The sequence below is a fragment of the Prionailurus viverrinus genome, chromosome D4 (genome assembly GCF_022837055.1).
Source record: "Prionailurus viverrinus isolate Anna chromosome D4, UM_Priviv_1.0, whole genome shotgun sequence".
NCBI classification, from domain to species: Eukaryota; Metazoa; Chordata; class Mammalia; order Carnivora; family Felidae; genus Prionailurus; species Prionailurus viverrinus.
In genome coordinates this window covers 55375417-55400158 of record NC_062573.1, presented here as the reverse complement: position 1 = coordinate 55400158, position 24742 = coordinate 55375417, and the positions used below count along the sequence as shown (strand labels likewise).

The 24742-nt window shown below is 36.1% G+C and overlaps 1 protein-coding gene across 15 annotated transcripts in view; it reads left to right on the top strand.

The window, feature by feature from the left end:
• The window catches only part of KDM4C (lysine demethylase 4C), a 444753-nt gene that overhangs the window by 250092 nt on the left and 169919 nt on the right, over nt 1-24742 (top strand). For 13 of the 15 annotated variants that reach the window (XM_047829319.1, XM_047829318.1, XM_047829309.1 and 10 more), the window contains 4 exons: nt 3196-3389; nt 6099-6376; nt 8783-9096; nt 12192-12300. In XM_047829319.1, the coding sequence (XP_047685275.1) occupies nt 3196-3389; nt 6099-6376; nt 8783-9096; nt 12192-12300 (895 nt within the window). The remainder of the gene's footprint in view (nt 1-3195; nt 3390-6098; nt 6377-8782; nt 9097-12191; nt 12301-24742) is intronic. The other 2 variants (XM_047829324.1, XM_047829317.1) reach the window with 1 other exon arrangement.

Sequence of the window (24742 nt, the reverse complement as noted above, 5' to 3'; positions counted from 1 at the left end):
GTGGTTATGTGAAAATTCCAATTCTAAGATTCAAACAACTAAATTAATATTTTCTGTCTTAGAAAGTTGTTGAATTTTAAAGTGTTTTCATCTTTAAGTTAGATTGTTGTTTTTAGTATAAATGCTAACATGAATTTGACTTTTTGGGAGATAGGAACAAATAGTCATGACTCTGTAATAAGTCTTAGGGTACTGAAATATGGAAGAATTCAATGCATACAAGCTTCTGACAATTCTCTCTAAATTTGGACTTTGCATTTTTAACCAGGGTGTGTGTGTGTGTGTGTGTGTGTGTGTGTGTGTGTATGTGTGTGTGTGTGTGTATTTATATTTATATAATTTATATTTTATAAATATATAATTATATATATTATATATTATATATATAAATATATATAATATATATAAATAAATATATAAATATATAATATATAATATATATATTTTATAAATATATAATTTTTATGAATATAAATTATATAAATATATTTATATATTTATGCTTATATATTTAAACATATGTATTTAAATATTTATTTTTAAGAGAGAGAGAGCGTGCGAGACATATCATGAGCAGGGGAGGGGCAGAGAGAGAGGGAGACACAGAATCCAAAGCAGGCTCCAGGCTCCGAGCTGTCAGTACAGAGCCCGATGCGGGGCTTGAACTCACAAACTGTGAGATCATGACCTGAGCCGAGTCAGAGGTTTAACTGACTGAGCCATCCAGGTGCCCCAATATGTGTATATTCTTAAAAGAAGCAACAAGAATAGCTATTCTTATTAGTACTTTGACTTGATATCACAAATAGTTTGTTTGAAAAGTATTATCTGTTACTGATTATTGCTCTTTGTACCAATATGTAATGTGCAAGTTTCTTTATTTCTAAATGGGACTGCTAATGTTATTCTTTCCTACTAATAAAGGTATGCATTACGTTCTCTTAAATGATCTCATTTAATTTTCATTGGGGTTTAGATGAGTGTCACTATTTGTCACTAGTAACAAGAATAGATTTCTCTGTCCTGCTGAATTTTACTATTTTTGACTGTGACATTATTCCTTGCATAATTTTGGGTATTTTTTTGCCTGTTTATTTCTAAATATTTAAATTTGGAAATAACACTTACCTGTTGTCTTTGGAGTGAGTTGAGCAATCAACTGAGGGGTAGATCTTGTTGCATGTTTGCAAAATCTAGGACTTCTGGGAGAGGGGTATGGGAAATTAAAATGAATTTAAACAGAATTCTCCTTTCCTAACATAACTGAAAAGTGTCTATATTGTTTACTCCCTTATTTTTCTTCATGAAGCAAGTATTAGTAACATTTGAAGAAAATAAGAAAGTTTCTGCTGATGAGTCTGAACTTCTATTTCTACCTTTAGTGAAAAGATTGCATTTTAAACCAAAATATCCTAAAATTTCTCAGGATTTCCATTTTCCATATTTCTAACCCAAGATAATTATAGCAAAATGTTGTAGAACTTTCTCTATTCCTAACTAATAATATAAAACAGAGTTATAGTTAAACATTACTGCATTCGGAGGAATAATTGGTACAACTTACAGTGTTTAGGATGAGGTTTTTTTTGTGGGGGGGGGAGTGCAGATAGCAGAACAGTGAGCAGGAAGGCATTGTGGTAGGAACAGAGGTACTGAGTGAAGGAAACGTCTGGTGCATTTGGGCTCTCTTCAATTCCTTGCATTGAAGAGGAGTATTTTTGTTGATTTGCAATGGGAGAGAAACTTGGAAATCTCCCTGGCAGAGTCAAATCTTGCATCCCTTGAATGCCAGACTTAGGAGTCTAGACTTTATTCTAACGGTAGAGGAAGTTAGATTACAGTTGAACTCAGAAATGAAAGATTACAAGATATGTGAGGGGGATTAAAGTGGTAGCTGTAAGAGTGAATTGGTGCTAGGAGCTACTGCAGGCAGAGAAATGAATTAGTTTTGTTTGCTAGGGTGTATTGTCTGCAAGTAAAGATGGAAGGAGTCTGGATAAGGACTTTACTCAGGAGACATTTAAAAGGAAGGTCTAATAGCAGATGATGACAGGGTGATGACAGTAGAGGAGAAGGGAGGGATTAGGAAATGCTGACTGTGAATGTAGGAGAATGGAAGAATCATGGTATCATTGATTACAGAATATTTGTTTACAGCTGAAGAAGTTATTTTAGGCAGGTTGACTGTAGGGTGTTTCCTGAACTTTCAAAGCATTGTATCTGTCAAGATTTGGACTCTAGGGGTGGCTAGTACAGGCTGGAAAACTAAAGCTTTGAAGTTAATTTGGATGGAGATGATGATTTTATCACCAAAATATCGAGAGACTTATTGTTTCAAGGCTGTTGAATCAACCAGGCTCTTGCCATGTTTGCCAGTGATTGTCAGGGCCTGTTAGTTACATCTTTGAGACTACTTCTGTACTACCATTTGAATGATAGCTGCCATGTTACATGGCATCTTGGCCTAGACACAGTTTAACCTTTTGAAGTCTTTATAAGAAACTTGTTTTATAAGATAGAACTTCTGACTATGTATTCACAATAATCAAAGTTCTGGTAGATTTAAAATAATATTTTCTTTGAATTTCTGCCCTTAACACTATTCATTTTTCTTAGTTATATATTTAAACAGATGGTGATGAGTGTCTTATGGATAGGACATATAAGAGAAGTCATTTTTTTGCTCTAATTATTGGTTAATTTGTGAGAGTATATTTATTAACAAGCATAAATGTGATTAAAGTATATATCAGAGAAAATTTATCTCAGTTCATTAGTTGAATTTTTCTAATCAAACATTAATTGGCTACTTTTATTCATTGGAACCTAGGTTTTCAACTTTATAGACCTTCCAGCATTCAGTATATTGATACATACTTATGATGAGAGGGTAATTGTTCTGTTGCAGGCATGCTTGCAAAGTGTGCTCATTCCTTTCAGTTGTTCCTGATACACAGTTCCTGATGAACTCTGTACTGCATTCTCTCATCTTATTTTTTCATTTGTAAATGTGAATGTAGAGGTTGTCACCTCCATTCAGAAAAAATTGAATTTATCATTCACTGAATGTTAAAAAATGTAAAACATTACCCTCAAGTATGTAGTGAGTATTCATGTATGGTACAAAGTATGACTCGGTGTGACTTTATGTAGCCAGTAAAATGTTTAAAGCATTTGATCCCTGTTGTGTTTCAGTGCACCTGCAGGAAAGACATGGTGAAAATTTCAATGGATATTTTTGTGAGGAAATTTCAGCCAGACAGATATCAGCTTTGGAAGCAAGGAAAGGATATATACACCATTGACCATACAAGGCCTACTCCAGAATCCACACCTGAAGTAAAAGCATGGCTGCAGAGGAGGAGGAAAGTAAGAAAAGCATCCAGGAGGTAATGATTTCTTCCCACCCTATTCCACTTATACCTACTCAATAAAAATGGGTCATTGAATGTGATGTTCTCAGAAACTATGTATTTGCTTTTTCCTGTTTATTCATCATAAATTTACTTAATATCTTACTGAAAATTTGGGGGAAAGTATAATTCATAAGCTGTGTAATAAGTAGAATGTAGGAAGTGGGGGCTATAATGTGTTTGTGAATATTCCTGACATGCTATACATGGCATATAGAACAGTCCTGGATGGCCAGAGCCATTTCTTTTAGGTGGGCATCTTGCTATTTTAAAATCCATTGAATAGGGTGTGTGTTACGTTGCTCAGGTCCTCAGGCAACTTTTATTTTCAGGCTCTTATATTTTCTTGGTTTATGTTAAACTTTTGTTCTCCAATATTACTCATTGTTTTTCTTTCAGATTGTAAAAGTAATATTTGGGCATTGGGGAATATTTGTAAAATAAGAAAAAGAATAGTGAAGGAATCCCAAATCACCCATAACGTCATAATCCAGAGATAACAAGTTTTAACATTTGGTAGATATCCTTTACATATGTATTTATTATATAATATTACATACTTTTCCAAAATTGGGGCCATGCTCTGTTAACCCTTTGATTACCAGTTTTGTGTGTTTTTTTTTCATATAATTAAATGATTTGGTTCAGCATAATATTTAGTGCCTGCATGTATTTAATCCCTTGTTTTTGGACCTGTAGCTTATTTGTAGCTTCCCCCCCCCCCCCCATTAACTAAATAGCAATGTAATTTCAAATCTTTGACCACAATTCTGGTATTTATTTTATTACTCTGACATTTATTTTCTGCTATTTTAGAATTGTAGTGGGTGGAAGAAACTTAAGAACGTGGAGTCACACTTCTGCATTTTATAAGAGATATACCTGAGGTGCAGAATTAGTAGCAAAAGTAAAACTCAGGTGTTCTTATTTTACCCTGCAGTTTACAGCAGTGATTTTCAAACTGTTGGTTTTCAAATTTACTTAGTAGGTTAGGAACAACATTTTTAAATTAAGAAGTAAAGTAGAATAAAAAGTATCATAGTCCTTCCCTGCGGTAAGGGTAAGTATTAATTCATGATGTGTGAACATGTGTGTACGTGTGTGTTGTATCACTATCTAAAATATATAACTTATAATTGGCTGGTTGTACTAAAAAATGTTTGGGAAATACTGATATAGAGAGTCATTGCCAAAAAGCCTACCTGTGGGAGGAGGCAATAGTCAATCTGAGTTCAGAAAAAACACCAGTAGAACATCTTGAGAATTGTTCTTTAATGAACAGAAAACACAATACTTTAGGTGAATGATCTGGTCTTCTAGTGACTAACTATAGTGGCCTTTTTGGGTTGACAGAGAACATAGATCTATGACATTGGACAGATTTGAAATGCCTTTTCGTAGGTTAAAATAATCAATGGACTTTGCTCACCCAGTTAGAAAGCCTCATGTTTAGAGGGGGTCATTGATTATGCACAGCCTTGTGGCTTGATCCTAGACTTTTCTGCTTTCCAGGAAATTTAAAACAGGGAATGATTTATTGAAATCTCAAAGAGAGATCAACCATGTTATTTTACAAGTACTATGCCATTCATGATGTGACAATTTCCCACGTTGCCTATGCATGGGTTTTCAATAAAAATGATAGTGATGATTATGATACCAGTACCATTAGAAGTAGAAGTCAAAGCTAATTTATGTTGGTTATCCTTGGCTACTCCCTCTGTCTCAGAACTTTGCCTACTCTGACTTCTATAGTGCATAGTGTTGTGGGGTGTGTGTGTGTGTGTGTGTGTGTGTGTGTGTGTGTGTGTGTGTTTGGACATGGAAATACATGTTGCTTAGATTTTAGTTGTAATTATTCTTAAATGGTAGTGTTGGAAATGTGTCTTTTTTATGAGAGAGAGCCCGTATGTGCATGCCCTGTGAGCAGGGGAAGGGCAGAGGGAGAGAGAGAGAATCTTGAGCAGGCTCCGTGCCCAGCATGGAGTCCAACTTGGGGCTTAATATCCTGGAACTGTGAGATAATGACCTGAGCCAAAATCAAGAGTCAGATGCTTAACTGACTGAGCCACTCAAGTGCCTCAGAAATGTGTCTTATACAAAAGGTATCTACAACAAAGACATCAAGTGACTTTCTGGAAAATACTGAGAATAAGACAATTAAAATGGCATCCACTCTGAAAACAAGAGTTAGATATAAGATGTTAAATACATATAGTTAGCCTGTCTCCTGTCTTGATTCCTTTAGCTAATGATGATTTGGCATTTAATTTTAATGATTTTCATGCATACTTCAGAATTATGCAAAAATCAGGGATGTGTTCACCTTAGAATGTAAATAATCTATTCAGATTTTAATGCCTCTTTTCCTTTTGCTTTCTTCATTGATTTATTTTCCCCATGTCATCATTTTTCACTTTATTTTTATTTTCAGACTTCTTTTAGTATTGTTATAAAATGTTAGCAATGACATTTTCCCAATAATATTTAATAATCAATTATTTACAATTGTTTTCATTTTCACTTTTAGTAAATTGTTATTAAAACTAAGATTTCAATTTCAAATCTAATCTACTAATTGTGAAGATTATTTTTGCATAATGATGAAAAAGCTATTAGTTTTTTCACTTCTTTCAGTAAGTGATAATAACGTTTGTATTGGTATGTGTTTTATCCTGTCCACAGCAAACATTCTGCTCTGACCACAGTGTCTCTTGTTAATAGTTTCCAGTGCACTGGTTCTTACTCTAAGAGGCTTAAGAATGAGGAGGATGAAGAAGTGTCACCTGCAGTCGATAGGGTGGAGGGCCTCACCCCTGACCAAGACCCAGAAGACCTCAAGGTCAGTGAAAAATCAGAAGAAGCAGTGAAGATGGGGAACACAGAATCTCCTTTAGAAGAAGAAGCTTCTGCTAGCAGGAAGCAGCCAGATCAGAATTCATCGGATAATGTCAAACTCTCAGGTGAGAAACTGGCTAATTATGTTCATGTGTAAGTGTTGAGGTGGTTGATTTGGTGCCTTAAATCTGTGCTCTAGGATTGGTATCTTACTTTTCCACATAGCTTAACCAGTAGAGCATCTAAAGCTATGGAGTAATAATGAGGAGGCCAAATGATGTTGTAAAAGTCAGGAACATTACTGCTATGTGTGATGGAGTTCTGAGGCAGAGTGCCTATTTGGTGTAATAAAAAAAAGATTCTAAAATGAAAATTTTGAATTTCATTCAGTTGTGGGGTGCAGCTCAGTTTACAATATAGAATACATTTTTGGAAAGCTTCTCTTAAATCACATGGAATGGTAAAAACCAATTATAGATAATTCTTTGCAGATTCTTAGCTTTCAACTTAATTTTAAGAAGAAAATAAAGAATAAATTTTTAAAAAATAATAACGAAAGTCATTTAGTTTTGTGAAATAGTAGGTATAAGCCCCCTGGCTGTTTCTCTGTACTAAAGTTATCATCTATACCTCTCAACTGCTTTGCTTTTTTCCCCTTTATAGTGTATTTCTCTGAAATTGCTGTATCTATTTGATATTTGTTTGAGTTTTTATCCTTTTACTAATTGAGCTTATTTTTTTATTACTATTATTATTTTTTAATGTTTATTTATTTTTGAGAGAGAGAGAGGGAGAAGGAGAGAGACAGAGCACAAGTAGGAGAGGGGCAGAGAGAGAGGGAGACACAGAATCTGAAGCAGGCTGTCAGCACAGAGCCCAACACAGTGCTCGAACTCACGAGCTATGAGATCATGACCTGAGCCAAAGTCAGACACTTAACCGACTGAGCCACCTAGGCACCCCACTAATTGAGTTTATCGGTAATTTCTCATACTTCTCATCCATTGTTTTTCAATTGTGAGACTCCCCCAAATCTGGTTACCCACTCCTGCTTCCTCCTTGTTCAAAGTACCATTATCTCTTTAAATTTAAAAATTTTTATTTTTGAAAGAGAGACAGAGAATCCTAAGCAGGCTCTGTGCTGTCAGTGCAGAGCCTGATGTATAGCTCAATCCCATGACCCTGGGATCATGACCTGAGCCGAAATCAAGAGTCAGACACTCAACTGACTGAGACGCTCAGGAACCCTGTGGTACTGTTATTCTTAACTGGACCATTGCAGAAATTGCTTCCTAGTTATCCATGCTAGTTACTTCTCCATATGGCACTCATAGTGATCCTTTAAAAAAATGTAGGTGAGGTCTTGTCCCTTCTTTCTTCATACTCTTATTCCACTTAGAGTAAAAGAAAAAGTCCTTATCATCGTCCAAATTTGATTCTCTTCTGCTTCTCCATTTTCATTACCTTTGCCCTTTAATATATGTATTTAAACAGGTTAAATCATAGACTTTCTTGTAGTGAGTTCATACTTTATTGGAGAGGTAGACAACCATATAATTACAATCCAGTGTGGTAAGCACCACAAGAAAGAAGTCCTAGAGTGTTGCTGATATACCAAGGAAAGACTCCAAACAGGTTAGAGGCTGGCTTGGCAAGGTTTCTTGGACTAGGTTATATCTGAATTAATTTGTGATGAATGGATAGAAGATTGCAAGGTGAAAAAGGTGGGGAAAGGAATAGCAAGCAGTGCAGAGAACACAGTTATGCTATACATATGGATTTTTTTTATAGTCCCTTACCATAGTCTTTAATCACACTGGATTTAATTAAGTACTTGATGGGTCCCTGGGTGGTTTAGGCCAAGGGCACCCAGGTTTATTAGTTCTGTTGCTACATGGTTCCTTGTATTTTGACCTCCAGGTTTTGAGATCTGGCAGAACACTTAAGTACAAAACGTGGCTGGATTAAGCATCAAAGCTAGTATGTGATATGTGAAATGATGCTTATGAATATTTATAAGGGAGAGAGAGGGGTAAGTAGAGATGGCAGTGGAAGAGACTTGCTCATAATGTCCTTTCCCCTTTACATGCCATCAGTGTGTGATACAGGACCTAGTGTAGGACATACTTCTTATTTGGATCTGCACAGCCTTGCATGTATTCTTTCCATACATCCTCTGAGCTGGAATGTTTCATTAGTAGCAAGCAGCTCTTAGCATCATATTTCCTATTTTTAGAAAGATTTCAAGTTGCTATTGCTTTGGATAAGTATCATTATTGCACTTACTTTTGACATTGGTCTACAGCATAACCCCTTTTTAATCTCTTATTTTGTCTGTAAGTATATTCTTTTGCCAAACTCCAAGATCTCACCTTGACAACTATGAAGGCTCCATGGTGGTTTAGTGACATTTCCCACTCATATCTGTGAGACTTTAGAGGGGAGTTGAAAGACAGAAATTTAGGTGAGAATTACTATATAGTAATAATGCAATGTAAAATTTACTAATAGTCTTTTGTTTCACTCCTCAGGAAATAGTTGCTTAAGCACATCTATACCAGAAGAAGTACAAATTAAGGATGACCAAGCCTATGGTGTAATTCTACCTTCAAATCCCAGTGAAGCTGATGATTCCATATCTGGTGGCCATGTGACATCCAAGGAATCAGACCCACCCAAGCTTCCATGGCCAAAGTTACCTGAGTCATGCTTCTCAGTGGCAGAGAGTAACAGTGTGTTGATAGAGGGAGATGAGAGTGATGTGGAGACCCGCAGGAGTGGCCTCGAACCTGGGGAGATCCCAGTGATCCCCAGGGGAGAGAGAAATGGCCTCGCTGTCCTTGGTGTATGTGGCAATGTCTTCTTCTTTTTTTTTTTTTTTCTTCTATATTTATTGTGTAGTGGAGTAGTTTCTGAAAGCAGCATGATGTGCATTGAAATCTTGCTTTAGGGTGGAAATAACATTTCACATTTACAGGTCTTAATCATATTTCCTTCAATGACTGGAAGGTAAGGCTTTTGTGAGCTCTGGTTCATATGGTGATAATTTAGAAGCATGGAGCTTTTGGCTATATGCTGTAGCTTAATTTTCTTTCTCTTTAACTTTTTCTAAAATTGAACTTTTTTGAGATAGATTCATATGCAATTATAAGAAATAATACAGAAAGATCTTGTGTCCCCATTTTCCCCCAAGAGTACCTTCTTGGAAAACTATAGTAGGACATCACAATGATACTGACAGGTAATGGTTCCGTTACCTGTAATATTAACCACACTGGAGATGATTCACCTGCAGGGCTCTGACCTTCTCTTGCCACCTCTGGGTCCCAGGCTTCCCATAGCCTCTTTTAACTCACTTGGTTGTGCTTTCTCTTGACTCCTCTTGGGCTCTAATTCTAGGAGCTGACTGACCTCTCTGGTCCCACCCACTGCCAGAAACAGGCCTTTTGCCTCATGGAAAATTCAAGACCCCTCTTGATTACAAGCCACCCCATCCTACTCTTTGCTAGGGCCTCCCTGTTTTTCATATGTTCTTTTGTGTTTGTATTATATGCTTTTTGTAGAAACTGTTGCTTTAACCAGGAGATTGTGAGTAGACCAGGCAGGTTCTGATTGTGTATAGTTATTGTCAGAATTCATTACCCTATTTTGACCTGTACATCTTGATGAGGGAATTCAAGGACACAAGTAAGAAAAGCCTCAATTGTTGGGACTGACAAATTGAACTGGTCACTGAACAGGCCCACTTCTTGATTGCTCTTGCTCATTTCAAATCACCACAGGTCTTTTCACATCTTTGAGTAAAAAGGGAGTTTAGATAAGGAAATCAGCTTGGAATACTCTGTTCATAGTAGTTTTAGAATATCAAATAAAATATAGATAATTTGCTAATATGACCCAATAACTTTTACCATTTTATGCATGGTTGTTATCCTACTGAACTATTAAATATTTACCCAAAACATAAGAGGAATAGGAAAATATGGTCTAATTTATTTTAAACAGTTGCTAAGGGAAATTTGAAAATAGTATTCACATAATAATAAACAAAATTTACAACTTAATATCACTTGGGGATTAAGTGCAGCTGAGCAGATACTGGGATTCTTTGCGGAATGGTGAATGAGTCAAATGCCTGTTTAAATTACATTTACTCACATTCTTTAAGCTGGAATGGAACTGAAAGTACCTTTTCTGTTTCCTTGTTTTCAGTGGAGGTAATTCTATCCTTGGTGCCTTTAACCTTCATCCTTATCATTTCACTGAACAAAGACTGCTTGCATGGGAAAGCAAACACTGCTGTTGAGGCCTGGGTGACTTGGTTTGCCCCTTGTCAGCATTAGCTGTGTCGTGTTCTTTTCTCACACCGTGGTATCAGGCAGACCTTCTAAGCAATATGGTCCCTTTTCGTTCTTGTATGGTTTTTACTGATGTTTCTTAGTATGAAGTGTAATGCTGTGTGCATGCTTGCAGCAGTCATCTTTCGTCAGTCTTCCCAAGAAATACTGAGTTATTTTTTGAACAATGTCTCTGTCCATCTCTCTGTTCATCTATAACTGGGCTTCCTGCTCTTCCTGGAATACACTGACTATGTCCCCATATGCATACTGTTCCTGCTGCCCCAAATACTCCTCCGAGGCCAGAGAACTCCCACAGTGCACTCAAGACTCTACTCAGATGTCTCCTTGTCAGAAAGGCTTTCTAAAAAAATAACTCCCTCCCATCTCTTTTCATGCCCTTTTTTTCCTTTATGCATATTTCTTAATAGTACCAGATAAATATATACTTTTTACTTTTTTATTATCTGTGCCTTTCTCCTCTATAATGCACATTTCTTGAAAGCTGGGACATGGTGTAATTTTTTTCTGCTGTAGTTCAGCTCTTAGAACAAAGTGACACATAGTGAGGACTTGATAAATATTTCTTATTAATTTTTAGCTGGTATAACCACAGATAAATCTCATCCTATATTACTTTGACATCCTTTCTTTACTTCCATCTTTGATTAGAATGTTGCACACATTTTCTTTTCATCCATTTTGATTTCAGATATCAATGTAGTTTCTCTACCTCCAGCCACTGCTTCATCAACTTACAGGGACATTTCTGAGACTCATTTCTTTCCTAGTCAACTGTTGATACAAACCCTTTAGTTTCAAAGTCTTTCTCTGAACACCTCCCTCCTTCCCATCCATCCATCCATCCATCCATTTTCCTTCCGTCCTTCTTTCCTTTTGGATTGCATGGGCAAGAAAGCTTGTAAGTAGGTTCTATCTGGAAGATATCAGGATGCATATGTCTTTTGCATACCTTTGGGAGGAAAGTAAAGTTTAGAGAGACCCACACGAAAAATTTTACGTAAAATTTAAGTGGTTTCAAGATGACAGTAATGTGCTGTATTAAAAAAAAAAACACCTTAAAATCTTATTTGATCCTCAGAGAAGTGGTGATTTATTTCTGAATGGAAGGAAGTATCCAGGCTCACTGTAGCATTAATGCTATCTGAGTGAGGATAGAAAGCAAAATAACCTGCCATATAGTCATGTGGCTAGCGTAGAGGTAACCAAATGCCACGGTTCTGTATTGTTACAAATATGTAATCCTGAATTTTGATTAGTTTGAAAGAACTTTTGAAAACTTGCTAAGTTCTGAGTTAATTGCAAGCTTGATAAGCTTACCCTATACCACAGATAGTGTTTTAATGTGCGGTGGAAGGATAGATCATTGATCTCTTGGTAAAATAACTAATAGAATGGATTCCTATTTCTTTTGACTTAAAGGCTTAAGGTTTTTAAAATAAAGGACTAATTCTCCAGGAGGTAAATAAGTATAATAATTCTTTATAATTAAATGGTCATAAATTGTTGTGAACCATAGTTTTCCATTTAAAACAAGTCTTTAACTGTGAGTATTTCTCCTCTATTTTTGCTCTGTGACCAGAGAATAGAGGGAGAAACCAAAACTGCTAAAAGTTGGCGCCATCCACTTAGTAAGCCTCCGGCAAGGTCCCCATTGACTCTGGTGAAGCAGCAGGCAACAAGTGATGAAGGTGAGTGTGTGATGTTTCTCAGTGTTTATTCTGTGGATACTGTATGGTATTCAGCAGTAATTCTGTCTGTTTGTTGTAAGAAACTGGTCTAAAAAAATTGCTTGGTAGAGAGAAAATTTGACCAAGTTGCAAATACATACCATAAAGAGATCATAAGTAGTAAACAGTTTATAGACAAAAGGAATTTGGATTTTAAGGGTAAATACTTGCTCCACTAGTCTAGCCATGTTCCTAGTCAAAGTCTTCCCATTTTATATGATGGGATAAAATTAATCTTTTCTGACATTTGCCTTAGGATATTCTAGAGGAAGTTGGGAATCATTTCCCTAAAAGTGTCAAATCTTGGAGTCACCACGCTGTTTTTTTTTTTTTTTTTTTTTTACATTGTCCTTATTTTTAACTTGAATCCTCCAAAATTATTAATATCATCTTGAGTAAGAAACTATGTGCAATACCTGTGTGTCCAGTTATGCCTGGTGTGTGGTGAAACATCTTTTCTCCTTAATAGATTTTACTGACATGACTTGATGTGAACCAATTTCTATTCCTGGATGTAATATTTACTTGTTTGTTTTACCTGGTTACCCTTTTTACCTCTTTATCTCTTTTTCTAAAAATGCCTTTTTGTTGTCTTCAGTTAAATATCAGATCACTGACTAGCTATTTCTTACTTGCAAGTGTTTCATAGCATCAGGGGGGACCTTATTTTTTCCATCTTTAAAAAGATCAATTTAAAAAGGTTTTCTATAAAAAGCCCGCCTTCAAGGTATTGTCTTTACTGGAACAAATTGTTGAGGTCATATGCCTGTGAAGATGCTGTCAACATAGTAATGTGAAACTTGGGGTCAGTCTTCTTGTTTAGTTTAAATACAGTCATTAGAGTAGACATCTGTAGCAGATTTATTTTTTTATTTTTACTTACTATCTTCTTTTATACCCCATATTTAGTTAGGAAAAAAAGATGATCAGTGTAGGGATCAGATCATGATTGTAGCATTTTCTATAACACCAGTCGAAGGTGAAATTCTGTCTCTAGTAACAGAAGTAATGAAACATAGTTGTATTTATTTCCATATATCATCATGTTCGTTTCTTCCTTCTCCTACTTTATCATATCCAGCACAATCCATTTTCCTCTTAGTGTCAAAATAAAGGACAATTCTGTATAAGGTAATTACTATGTTACTTACAATACTTGTGAATTTTAATTATCCTTCCCCATCATCGCCTATGTTTAATACAGCTTTTTGGAAGGGAATCAACTATATTAACATACAAGGAAAACTGCTTTTTCCCATGTCCTTATTTTCCCAGGTCGTTTATTTTGATGTGGGCCATCTAAATTGGCTTAGAGTTTCTACATGGAGAGCAGTTCTGATTTCAATCAGGATGGCTTACAAAATTTATAAGCGAATTGGTTTAATAAAGTTGTCTCAAGGGTTTAAGGTTAAAATGTCTTGCCGCAACATTGGTGATTGTGGCTTTTGCAGTAGCATACTCTGTATTTTAATACGTTAAGGACATATTAAAAGGATCCTCTGAGGATTTTTGAGAATTGAAAAGAAAAAAAATCAGAGAGTTTTAGTGATGAATAAATACTTTTACAAGCTTCCAAACTAACAATGGGGGGAATATTCTGTGTCCTGGAGTAAATTATATTTGACCCTTGAACATCACATTTGAGTTGCATGGGTCCACCTATGAGTGAACTTTTTCAGTAAATACAGTACCATAAATGTAGTAAATATAGTAATATAGTTTTTTCAGTAAATATAGTACCATAAATGTATTTTCTCTGCCCTGTGATTTTAATAAAGTTTTCTTTTCTTTAGCATACTTTATTGTAAGAATATAGTATATAATACATATAATATACAAAATATGGTTGATTGTTTATCTGTGAGGCTTCTGGTCAGCAGTAAGCTATTAGTAGTTAAGTTTTGGGGAAGTCCAAAGTTATATGTGGATTTTCAACTGCATGGGGGTTTGACCCCCCTAACTCCTAAGTTGTTTGAGGGTCAACTATATTTATATCATGGGGCCCTTGAATGTTATCTTTGCCTTTTGCCTCTGTGTCTGGTACTGTTGGAAGTGAATGAGCATCGTCATCATTAGAAAATGATGAACAGTGGGATTAGTGCTCTTTGGGAGCACACAACTCCAAATCCAGCTTCTTTTAGGAATTTCCTACCCTAACTACTGGGCTCCTTTTGCATTCCTCATACACAAGTAAGTGTGTATGTGAGTCAGGAGTATAACTAGGTTAGAGCATCTGAGAAATTGTGTCTCTAAACAGCAGTCAGTATCCTCTGTTGGTAAATGAGCATTTCTCAGTTGAAGCTTGAATTTGACTCCTTAATAGAAAAGCAGCAAAGGGGAAAAATACTGATTCAGCAACTCTGGGAGTTTATGTGCAGGTAAGAGATAAGAGTCATTTCTAAGTTTGCTCTTCTCAAAAGACAGTGAAGTAGCTCTTTGATATTCAAATGAGCTAAAACTATAGAGACCATTCTGGTTAGTGGCAGATCCAATAATTATAGAATCAGCAAGGATTTCCTGACTCTCAGCCTGTTCTTTCCTGGAAGATTTTCCATGCTTACCAGCAAAACACTGGTTGTTGGTGGTAGAGCAGAGAGGTGATACATAAGAAAAGAATGCCATTTAGAATATAGCATCTTTACATAAAAACTAGTATCAAATTCATCCTTTTCTCCTCTTTCTCCTTCTCCCCCTCCTCCTTGTCCTCCTCCTCCTCCTTCTTCTAGTGGAAAAAAATTTTAGGTGTATACTGAATTTTATTATTTATAATTGAAAAGAAATTACTAATCTCTGGTTTTCTTTTAATATATATATATATATATATATATACATATATATATATATTTTTTTTTTTTTTTGAGAGAGAGATTGAGTGTGCACATGCACACATGAGTGGGAGAGGGAGAGAGAGAATCTTAGCGGGGCTTGATCTTACAACCATGAGATCATGACCTGAGCTAAAATCAAGAGGCAAACACTTAACTGACTGAGCCACCCAGGTAATTTTCTTTCAGCTGAAATGTTTTCCATTTACATTTTTCCTTAAGTTAGGCAGCTGCACAAAGTGATCCTGAAACATGGATTAATATTGTATGTTTTTTTCTGTATATTAATGTAATTAAACAAATGTTGAATTAAAATATAAACTTGAAAGAAAAGCTCTTGGGTGGGTCTCTCTCTTTTTTTTTTTTTTTGAAGCATTTCTTATGTGTTCCTCTCCTCCTCTTGTAATTTGTCAATATAATGGCATATTCCTATTCTCCAACTTCAGCACTTTATGGCTGAGTGCCTGTAGGGAAGGTGAGTGTGTGTGCAGCATGGGTGAACCAGGCAGGCTCTAAGAAGAATACTCTTGCTTGACCTCAGGAGTACTGAGAGTGAGGGGATGGACCCACTAGAGTTAAGCTTAGAAATCTGCCACAGTATTTCTTTTTCCTTGATTGGTGACGATGCATGCTCAAAGGCTCTCACATATTTCCCTTAATATTCCAGCTTTGATATAGGATAAGTGACTTTAAGGCCACCATGATCCAGTACTAGCTTTGCTCTCCAACTTTGTTTCTCTCAACTACCCTCCATGAAACCTCCTTCTCTTCCATTTAGACAACTTTTTTTTTTCCTCCTGAATATAATCTACTGCTTTTTATTTCCACATGCTTCCCCCAACTATTGCTTTCCCTGTGATACCCTTTTCCTTCTTGGAATCATTCTCTGCTCACCACTTACTCCTTTCCTACCTCTGCTGTCCTATTATATCTATACTTACTTGGCTTTAGAATGCCACTTGTCACCTTATATTGTGCTTCATTGCCTGTGTGTCTGTCTCCCTGCTCTCATTCCTTTCATCTTGCCTCCCCTGCCTAGTCCAAGGTTAGTTAATCACTGTGGCTTAAATCACCTTTGGATACAAGAGCAGGAAAGCCCTGGTGATCAGTAACTTTGAAATCGGCCATTAGTCAAATACTTTAATATTTAATACGCTGTCATATTAAAGGAAAATGTAAATTTCAATCCAGGAAATATTCTCTGTAAGTATATATGTATGTGAAAACATGCAGTTTTAATTAGCTGGAGAAATATATATGTTAGCTACCCAATTTTGTATTCTGACTGTATTAGAATTTTCTTTATCACTGTGCCAAATCCTAGGATGTGCTCAAAGTTAAAATGAAGCTGATACATTGTAGACATGGCCAATGTTTTGGAGACCTGAGGGCTCCCAGAGTAATGATATTCCCATTGGGATAGTTGCTTACCTAGCACCTCAGTTTGTATATGTATTTGTTGCCTTTATTCCCAGTTTGAAGTCATTCCAGATGCAAAAATTTTTAACTCCTCATGCTTTTGCTGATTAGGATTTTTTTTTGACATGTAAAATATTCATGTTTTATTGTTAGTAGAAAGCAAAACTATACCATCTGGGAGGAAAAGACATTTTATATGTGTATATATGTACATATATATATATATATATATATATTTATATATACTATGTTATGTAAGCATTTTGAAAGAGATACACTAAAATGGGGTTTATTTCTTAGTGTCACGTTTTAATTTTTTCTCTGTTTTCTAATTGTTCCCCTTTACAGCATGTGTGACTTATGGCAACAGAGAAAGTACTGAACTTTTCTTTTTATTACTATTTTTTGATTTATTCTCAAGTTATCTAACATACAGTGTATTCTTGGTTTCAGGAGTAGATTCCTGTGAATCATCACTTACATACAACACTCAGTGCTCATCCCAACAAGTGCCCTCCTCAATGCCCATCACCCATTTTCCCCTCTCCCCTATTCCCCACATCCACCCTCAGTTTGTTCTCTGTATTTAAGAGTCTGTTATGGTTTGCCTCCCTCTCTGTTTTTATGTTATTTTTTATTCCCTTCCCCTATTGTTAGGGTTTTCATCAGCAGACCTTTAACTGTGCTGACCTGGACTCCAGACCTTCTGCTACGCTGATATTCTGAACATGAATTTTGTCAACCCCCCTGCTTGACCCCTCATGGTTCATTGTTTGTTCTCTGAAGCTCTCATCCTGCATACATACATGTGTATGTATGCATTTCTTTTACATTTACATTAGTTTCCAATGTAACTTTTCCAGCTTCTCCTACTGTTGACTTTCAAGATGTTTACTGCTTTTGTACCTAGTATGCACATAAGTCCCTTGGTGAATTGATAAGGTTAATGTTTTTAAAGTAAGCAAACTAAGGGCAGCCCTGTAAACACAGAAGAGATGTCATGAACATGGTAGTGGCTAATGCAGTACTACTTTACACAATGATGTCCACCATTGTTGATGGATATTGGAGTTGATGCACTAATGCTGCCAGTGGAGTTTTCCTGGAGACTGTGAAAATAAAATTGAAAATTTATAAGAAAATATAAAAGATTCCTGGGGATCCTGGGTGGCTCAGTCACTTGGGCATTTGACTCTTGATTTCGGCTCGGGTCATGATCCCTGGGTCGTGGGATCGAACCCCACATCAGGCGCTGTGCTGAGCATGGAGTGTGCTTAAGATTCTCTCTCTCTCTCTCTCTCTCTCTCTCTCTCTCTCTCTCTCTCTCTCCCCCCCTCTCTCTCCCTCTGTGCCTCTCCCCCGCTCAGTCTCTCTGTCTCTAAAATGAAATAAAAGAAAATATATACAAGATTGTTATCAGGTGATTTTAATTTTGCTTTCTATGTTGGTTAATTTTGCATATTCAAACACATTTCTTGTAATTTGGGCAAAAAACTATTTTAAAGAGACATAGAGTGTCAAGGTGTGATGGGTTAGATTACCAAATAATCTTACAGTTACAAAAGAACCAGAAACAATTGATACAATAAAACAATGACCTTTATAACATATCAGGGACAAAATCATGGAAAGTATTTCTCCATGTCTACAGTCATGGTCACTTGGCTCCAGTTCTCTGTTAACTGTGAGATCCTCCATGCTTTGGCAGATGTGTTTACAAAGTAGTGATCATAGCAGCATCTGCCACATGGAGTTGTTTTGAGGGTTAAAAGACTACTGTAAAGCACTCAGAATAGTATTTGGCACGCAACAAATGTTTGTTGTTGTGATATGGTTATGAGGAGCAGGTGGAAGGTGATAGCTGAGCTCTCAAGAAATGAGAGAAATCTAGAGAGCATTCAGAGAATAATGACATGTAGATTGGTAGGAGAGAGCTTATACTGTGGCTATTTGGGGGAAATATGCCAGGACAAGAGTGGAAGCATAGAAATCAGAGTTAAGACCTCATAGGATTCCTCAGACACACAAAGATGGACTCTCAAAATCCTGTACCCTTTATTAAGAGTGTACTAGGGAAAAACAACCTGAACTGACCATAGGCACAGGGAGAGGACAAGAGGGCTTGCCACCTGGGTCTGGGCTAGAGTGGGGAAAGGTTGATAGCATAATAAGAGAAAGTCACCCTACAAATTTTTAACCATAGGACTGCCATCAAATGTATACCTCTTATCCCAAGTCAGAAATTTAAAGTAAAAGTAGGCTCTGGCTCTTCATGTTTCCAGGGCATTGAGCAGAAGCAATTGCAAAATCTTATGAACCCACTCTGAAGTGGAATCTGGTTTACTACTGGACAAAAAATAGTCTGACTAATCTCCTGGCCTCACTGTCCCTTATCAGTTTTTTGACTGAGCTTGGCCTCAGTTTCTTCTTTGGTGAAACATGAGGATTGGTCACAGATGATCAGGATTTCTAACTTAGATTCTCAGGAATGGATTTTTGGCATTTCAGATACCCTGAAATGACACATGGTGATATGTTAAACTCATCCCCAGTGGACTAAATTTTTATTTCTAACTCTTCACCTATAATTTTTTAATTTCTAGAGTACCATGTTTACCCAAGTGCAAAGGTGACCCCACCTACAAGTTTGAAAATTGACAAGATTCAGATTAAAGCCTTGCTATGGCTCTAATTTTCTCTAATCTGAACTGTCTGTATAACTCTTTATAAATCAGCAATTCAGCAAGCAGAGTATGGTAATGAGCTGCTGTGCATCTCTTTGAAATTAATGACAGCTTAGACCCTGATCCCTATCTCTGTAATGTCTGCATGCCCTGAGGGTTAGATTAGGAGTATTTCAGGCAATGTTACAGCAATTTATTTTTTTGGATAGTGTGTCTATATTAATATCATAATTCATTTAGTAATGAATTAAATATTTAAATATAGAGATGGAAAAGATGGAAATTGCAGCTTTAATTATAGATTATTCTTGGTGCTTGACCACTAGTTAACCCATTTAACCTAGGTTTTCAGTTATTTTAAAGAATAAAATGTATACGTTTAAGTACTCAGGAACACAAGTCTGACAAAATTTGATTTCTTTCCCAAATGTTTTTCTCTGTTTCACACTCCTTTTATTAAAGTGCTCATGTTTATGATGCAATTGCATGCTAAATCGGTCTGAAGCACATTTTCCCATAACTAGAACTACCCACTGATTTCACTTTATTGGTGATTTTTGTTTCCTTTTGGGATTGCCTGATATTTTCTGTGGTATTTTCTGAAATTTAGCCAGTGCCCTTTAGTCATTGTCAGTACTGCTAGGGTATAAGCTGGTTCTTGGGCACTTTGCAATTGTCCCTCAAACAAAAGGATATTATTTAGAATGGGCTGTTTCACTTTACCTTTGGTAGGTAGTTGTTTTGGGGGAGAATTATGCCCTCCAGTCCCTGGGATGCTGCAACTCCCTCCTTTCTAGCAGAATTGGTATAGATTTGCCACTCTTCGTTTTATTTGTTTTATTTCAAGGAGTAAGTGGATATCCTGACCAAATTTAATAGTGATGTCTTTTACTGACTCAAACTTTACAAATATTATTTAAGTATTAAGTTAGATAACAATTTTATTTTAAATATTGAAAGCACCCTTTTGCCTCTTTGTTTTGCCAGGCGGTAATGGGTACATGACTCTGTTTATGTTGGACAATCTGAAACCCTGTTCTGGTCTCTCCTTGGCTGTTAATAGCCATGTGCCTTGGAGAACAAAGAAAAGTCTAAGGTTCATCATATGTTTCCTCATCTGTTTGATGAAATGGTTGGATTAGTAGTACTAAAGTTTTATTCAAACTCTAAAGTTTCATTCAAACTTTAATTCATTGAAAATATAATAGGAGAGTATCCTCTGTAGTCTCTTGCTCCATGTTAGCCTTTCATCGAAAAGCAAAATGGTGAAATATAAGAATATCCCTCATCCACAGTGTTTCCCCTCTGTAAAAAGTTCTCTGCCCATTTTAAAAAACAAATGCTGTTTTATGACTGTTTCATGTCGTGCTCCAAATGTTATTAATTTTTACATAATGATCTTTTTGTTTCACCAATTCTTATTAGCTTGAGGTAATATGACACTTTCATAATAAGCACGGTTGTAGTTTTGTCTGTTTAAGCAATAAAACAGCAACTTCAGCAGATTACTAGGTAGATTGGCTTGGAATGTGTATTGATAGGTCAAAGCCAATGTTTTCCTGCATTATGTGGACATAAAACATTAAATGTTGTTGGCACTCAGATTTAATGGATATTTTATCTAGCACTCGGCTGTGTAATAATAGTCGGACATTCTCTGTTTAGCTTGATTTCACTGTCAGTAAATTCCATTGGCAGCCCCAATGGTGTTGACTTTTTACTACAATATGGGGAATAAAAATCAAAAACACCTTCCTCTTGTTATGCTAGTGGCTTCATAAGGGTTTGATTGAATTAGAGGGAAAAATCCTAGCTTTTAACTTATATGGTTGCTTTCTGTATATTTTAGAAAAATCTTGGAACTTTTCTAAGCGACAGTTGGCATCAAGTCTTATGATTGGGTGTCTGTGCTGAAAGTGCTGGGATTGTAAAATGATAGTCAAGACTTTGATTCTTTTGAATTCATTTGGATATTGTTATTCTTATTTTTTTTTATTTAAAAAAATTTTTTTTAACATTTATTTATTTTTGAGACAGGGAGAGACACAGCATGAACGGGGGAGGGGCAGAGAGAGAGGGAAACACAGAATCGGAAGCAGGCTCCAGGCTCTGAGCCATCAGCCCAGAGCCCGACGCGGGGCTCGAACTCGTGGACCGCGAGATCGTGACCCGAGCCGAAGTTAGACGCTTAACTGACTGAGCCACCCAGGCGCCCCTTGTTATTCTTAAAGTCTGGTAGAAACATCTGAGGGACAGCTTTTGATACTACAATTGTGTGCTTCATTCCATTCTTTAGAAAAATAAATTATTGTATTGGGTTGAAATGTGTGAAATTGCTAATACTGTATTTGATTTTTTTTTTATCTACAGAAACTGCAATTTTATACAACTTAATATATTGCTTTATATTTCCTTATGCTTGTACACAACCCACTTTCCCTGGAGACAAAGATAGACCATTGAATTATCCCATATGCTATACCATATATTCTGCATTTCTATTTCCACCTTTTGGTTGTGAAACTGACTATGAAGATCAAGAAAAACCATGAAAAGTTTGCAAAATTTACATAGATTTTAAAATTTAATTTTATCATTACTTTACTGTCTTCATTTTCTTTGTTTTGCCTCTGACTACTGAAAACTTAGTGCTGAGCTGGCAGTGTTGTGCAGGCTGATACTTGGGGACCATCATCCTGGATTTTAAGAGGGGACTTTTCACTGCTGGGGCTCGGGGTGGGGGTTGGTTAAGTGACATGTCAAAGGCTCCTAGGGAGTGAGTAGGAAGTGGCTCACTTTATCATAATTTTCATTCTGTATATTATTGTGTGTGTTTTTTTCCTTTTCTCTTTTCTGGTTCTTAGTTTCCCAGTTTAAAAAAAAATTATGAGGTAACTTTTTAAAAAAAAATATGTATCAGAAGGATCTCTAAAGTCTATGCTGATATTCCATTGTTTTATTATTCATATTTTGTTGGAGAAGCATTTTCAAGATTGAACCATGTAGTGATTTTTTTTTTTTTGCTGTGCTAATAAAAAGGAGTAGAAACTTAAGGAAAAAAGGTTTGCTATGATATGTGAACATGTTTGAATATTACTCACATATTGCCATAGTTGCTAATGTCTTTTCTTGAGGAAACATCTTTATAATGCTTGTAAGTAAGTTAGCCAAGGATCCAGAGTAAGAATCTTCTTGGGAGAGAACACTGAGTACAACCTCAAGAGGGGCTTAGTGTGGCATGTTTGAAGAACAGCAAGTAGTATAGCTGGCAGGACCACCTGATGACTTTGGATGTGGGACGGCAGAATGAACATTTACCGCCTTGTCCTCTTCTTACTTCTGTGCCTTCTCTCAAGTAGCCAGTGCACTTGTTTTCCTAGTAATTGGTGTGCTGGAAGCTCTGAATGAAGTTCTTTCTGTTTCCTTAGCAGCTGTTTGATCTGCTGTGCAATTCCCGTGTCGGTGCTTGGGTCAAAATGTCTCAGGATTCTGCTAATCTTTAACACAGATGACCAGGGCTGACCTTTAGCTAAGGGGAACTTTTTTGGCAGATAAATTGCAACATGTAGTGGTTCTTTGCTTAGAGATCTTATTTAACCAGTTTTTTTTCAATATATGAAATTCATTGTCAAATTGGTTTCCTTATTTAACCAGTTTTTGAGTTTGTATTATAGATGCCATTAATGAAATGGTTTAAGAAACTGGAGATTTCTCCCAAGGGAAATTTTGAACTGTTTGAAGGCAAAAGACTTGTTGTTTTTATTTCTAATTATCAGCATCTGTCATATTGCCTAGCACATAGTGAGATTCATGTGCTCACTCTTTTACTATCTTTGATTTGATGCTTGGAATAAGCTCCTTTTGGTATCATGTTGCCAGCTAGTTTTTCCAAAGATAGGCCAGCTTTCTTTCAGGAGTTTTCTTTTCCCCATCCCTACCACAATGTGAGAATTGACTTTGCTACTTTCTTCCTATTGAACACATTATTAGCAATTGTTATTTATAATTCTTGAAGATAGATGGTATTATCATCATTATTACTGTTGAGAAAACTGAGCTCAGAGACTTTGATTCACTTGTCCAGGACCACAGACTGGTAATTGGTAGATGACAGGCTTTAAATCCTACCTAGTTTCCAAGTTTATACTTTTTATTTTATCATATTTGCAACCCCTGATAACAGCCCCAGTCCTGATAAAAGAAGTTGAAGTGAGCACATATAAATGTCTAAGAACCAACCATCTCTGTTGACAGAGTAGACCATTCATAGTAGCCCTTGTTGTTGTCCATGTGTATTGTAAGAATATATACATATGTGAAATATAAGCTAACTTTCTTAAACAAGTTTAAGTAACATCGGTAATCCCAAAGTTCTCTGTGAAACCTACCTCCCCAGAAGCACTATTAAGTATCAGAGTATTTTTGTGTAATAGAAATTTTGAAGGGCCATGCTTTGGAATGTTTCTGTTGTTTAAAACAGTACATTGAATGAGTTGGAAAACATCATTTTGAAATGTTTTTGAGATCTCTATTAGTGTAATGTTATGCATGAAGAATAAAACTATGTCTATGCATTTAGTTTAAGAAGTGCTTTGCAACTGAAATAGCAGAATTCTGTTACCCATTATTATGTTCATATTTTAAGGGATTTCATTTTTTCTTAATACATAATTTAATTTTTCCTTAATGTCAGTACTTCCCAGGAAAGCCACACCTAAAAATCCTATATTTTTTCTCTTTTCTACTTTTGAACACACTTTTACAAACCTTCAAAATTCAGTGATTTATAAGATCATTGAAATACAGTTTGTATACAGATTATTAAATAGTTTGGGTAGGAACAATAAAGTTCCCAAGTTTGAATTTCTTTGTTTTTTTTGAGTAGTTCACTTGTGGCCTCAACATCCTCTCCCGCACTTTCTTCCAGGACATTGAAACCATATATAATGCCTCCCAGGACTGAAATTTTGCTCAAGTACCTGAAAGATAACAGATGCTGCTGTGCTCCTCATAGCAGAGAATAGTGCTAAACCAGCCAAAACACATCACTGGAACATAACCCCAGCAGCAAAATGGTGTGGTGATTGGTAAAGGGAAATTGTACTATAGTAGAGTAGATGACTTTCCCCATCTGCTGGATTCCATCAGCAAGTCCTGGCAACACCCCTTCAACAATGGCCCAAGTGTTCTTCTGTTGAGAAATCCACTTACACTAGGAAGCAAAATCTGTTAAAAAAGATTGTACTGAGGAGTGAATGAATCTGACATGTATCTGTTTTTAAACTGTTTTCCCCAGTTCATAGGAGCTACCTAATATTATTCTGACTGCAGGTTTTTTTAACTTTAAAGATTGCATATTTTTATAATTACGAAAACTTACAAATTCCCTTTTTTATTCCAGATTTTTAAATGTATCTTTATAGAATTGACATTATTCTCTCCATATAGTTTTGTATCAGTATTTTGTTTATTAAT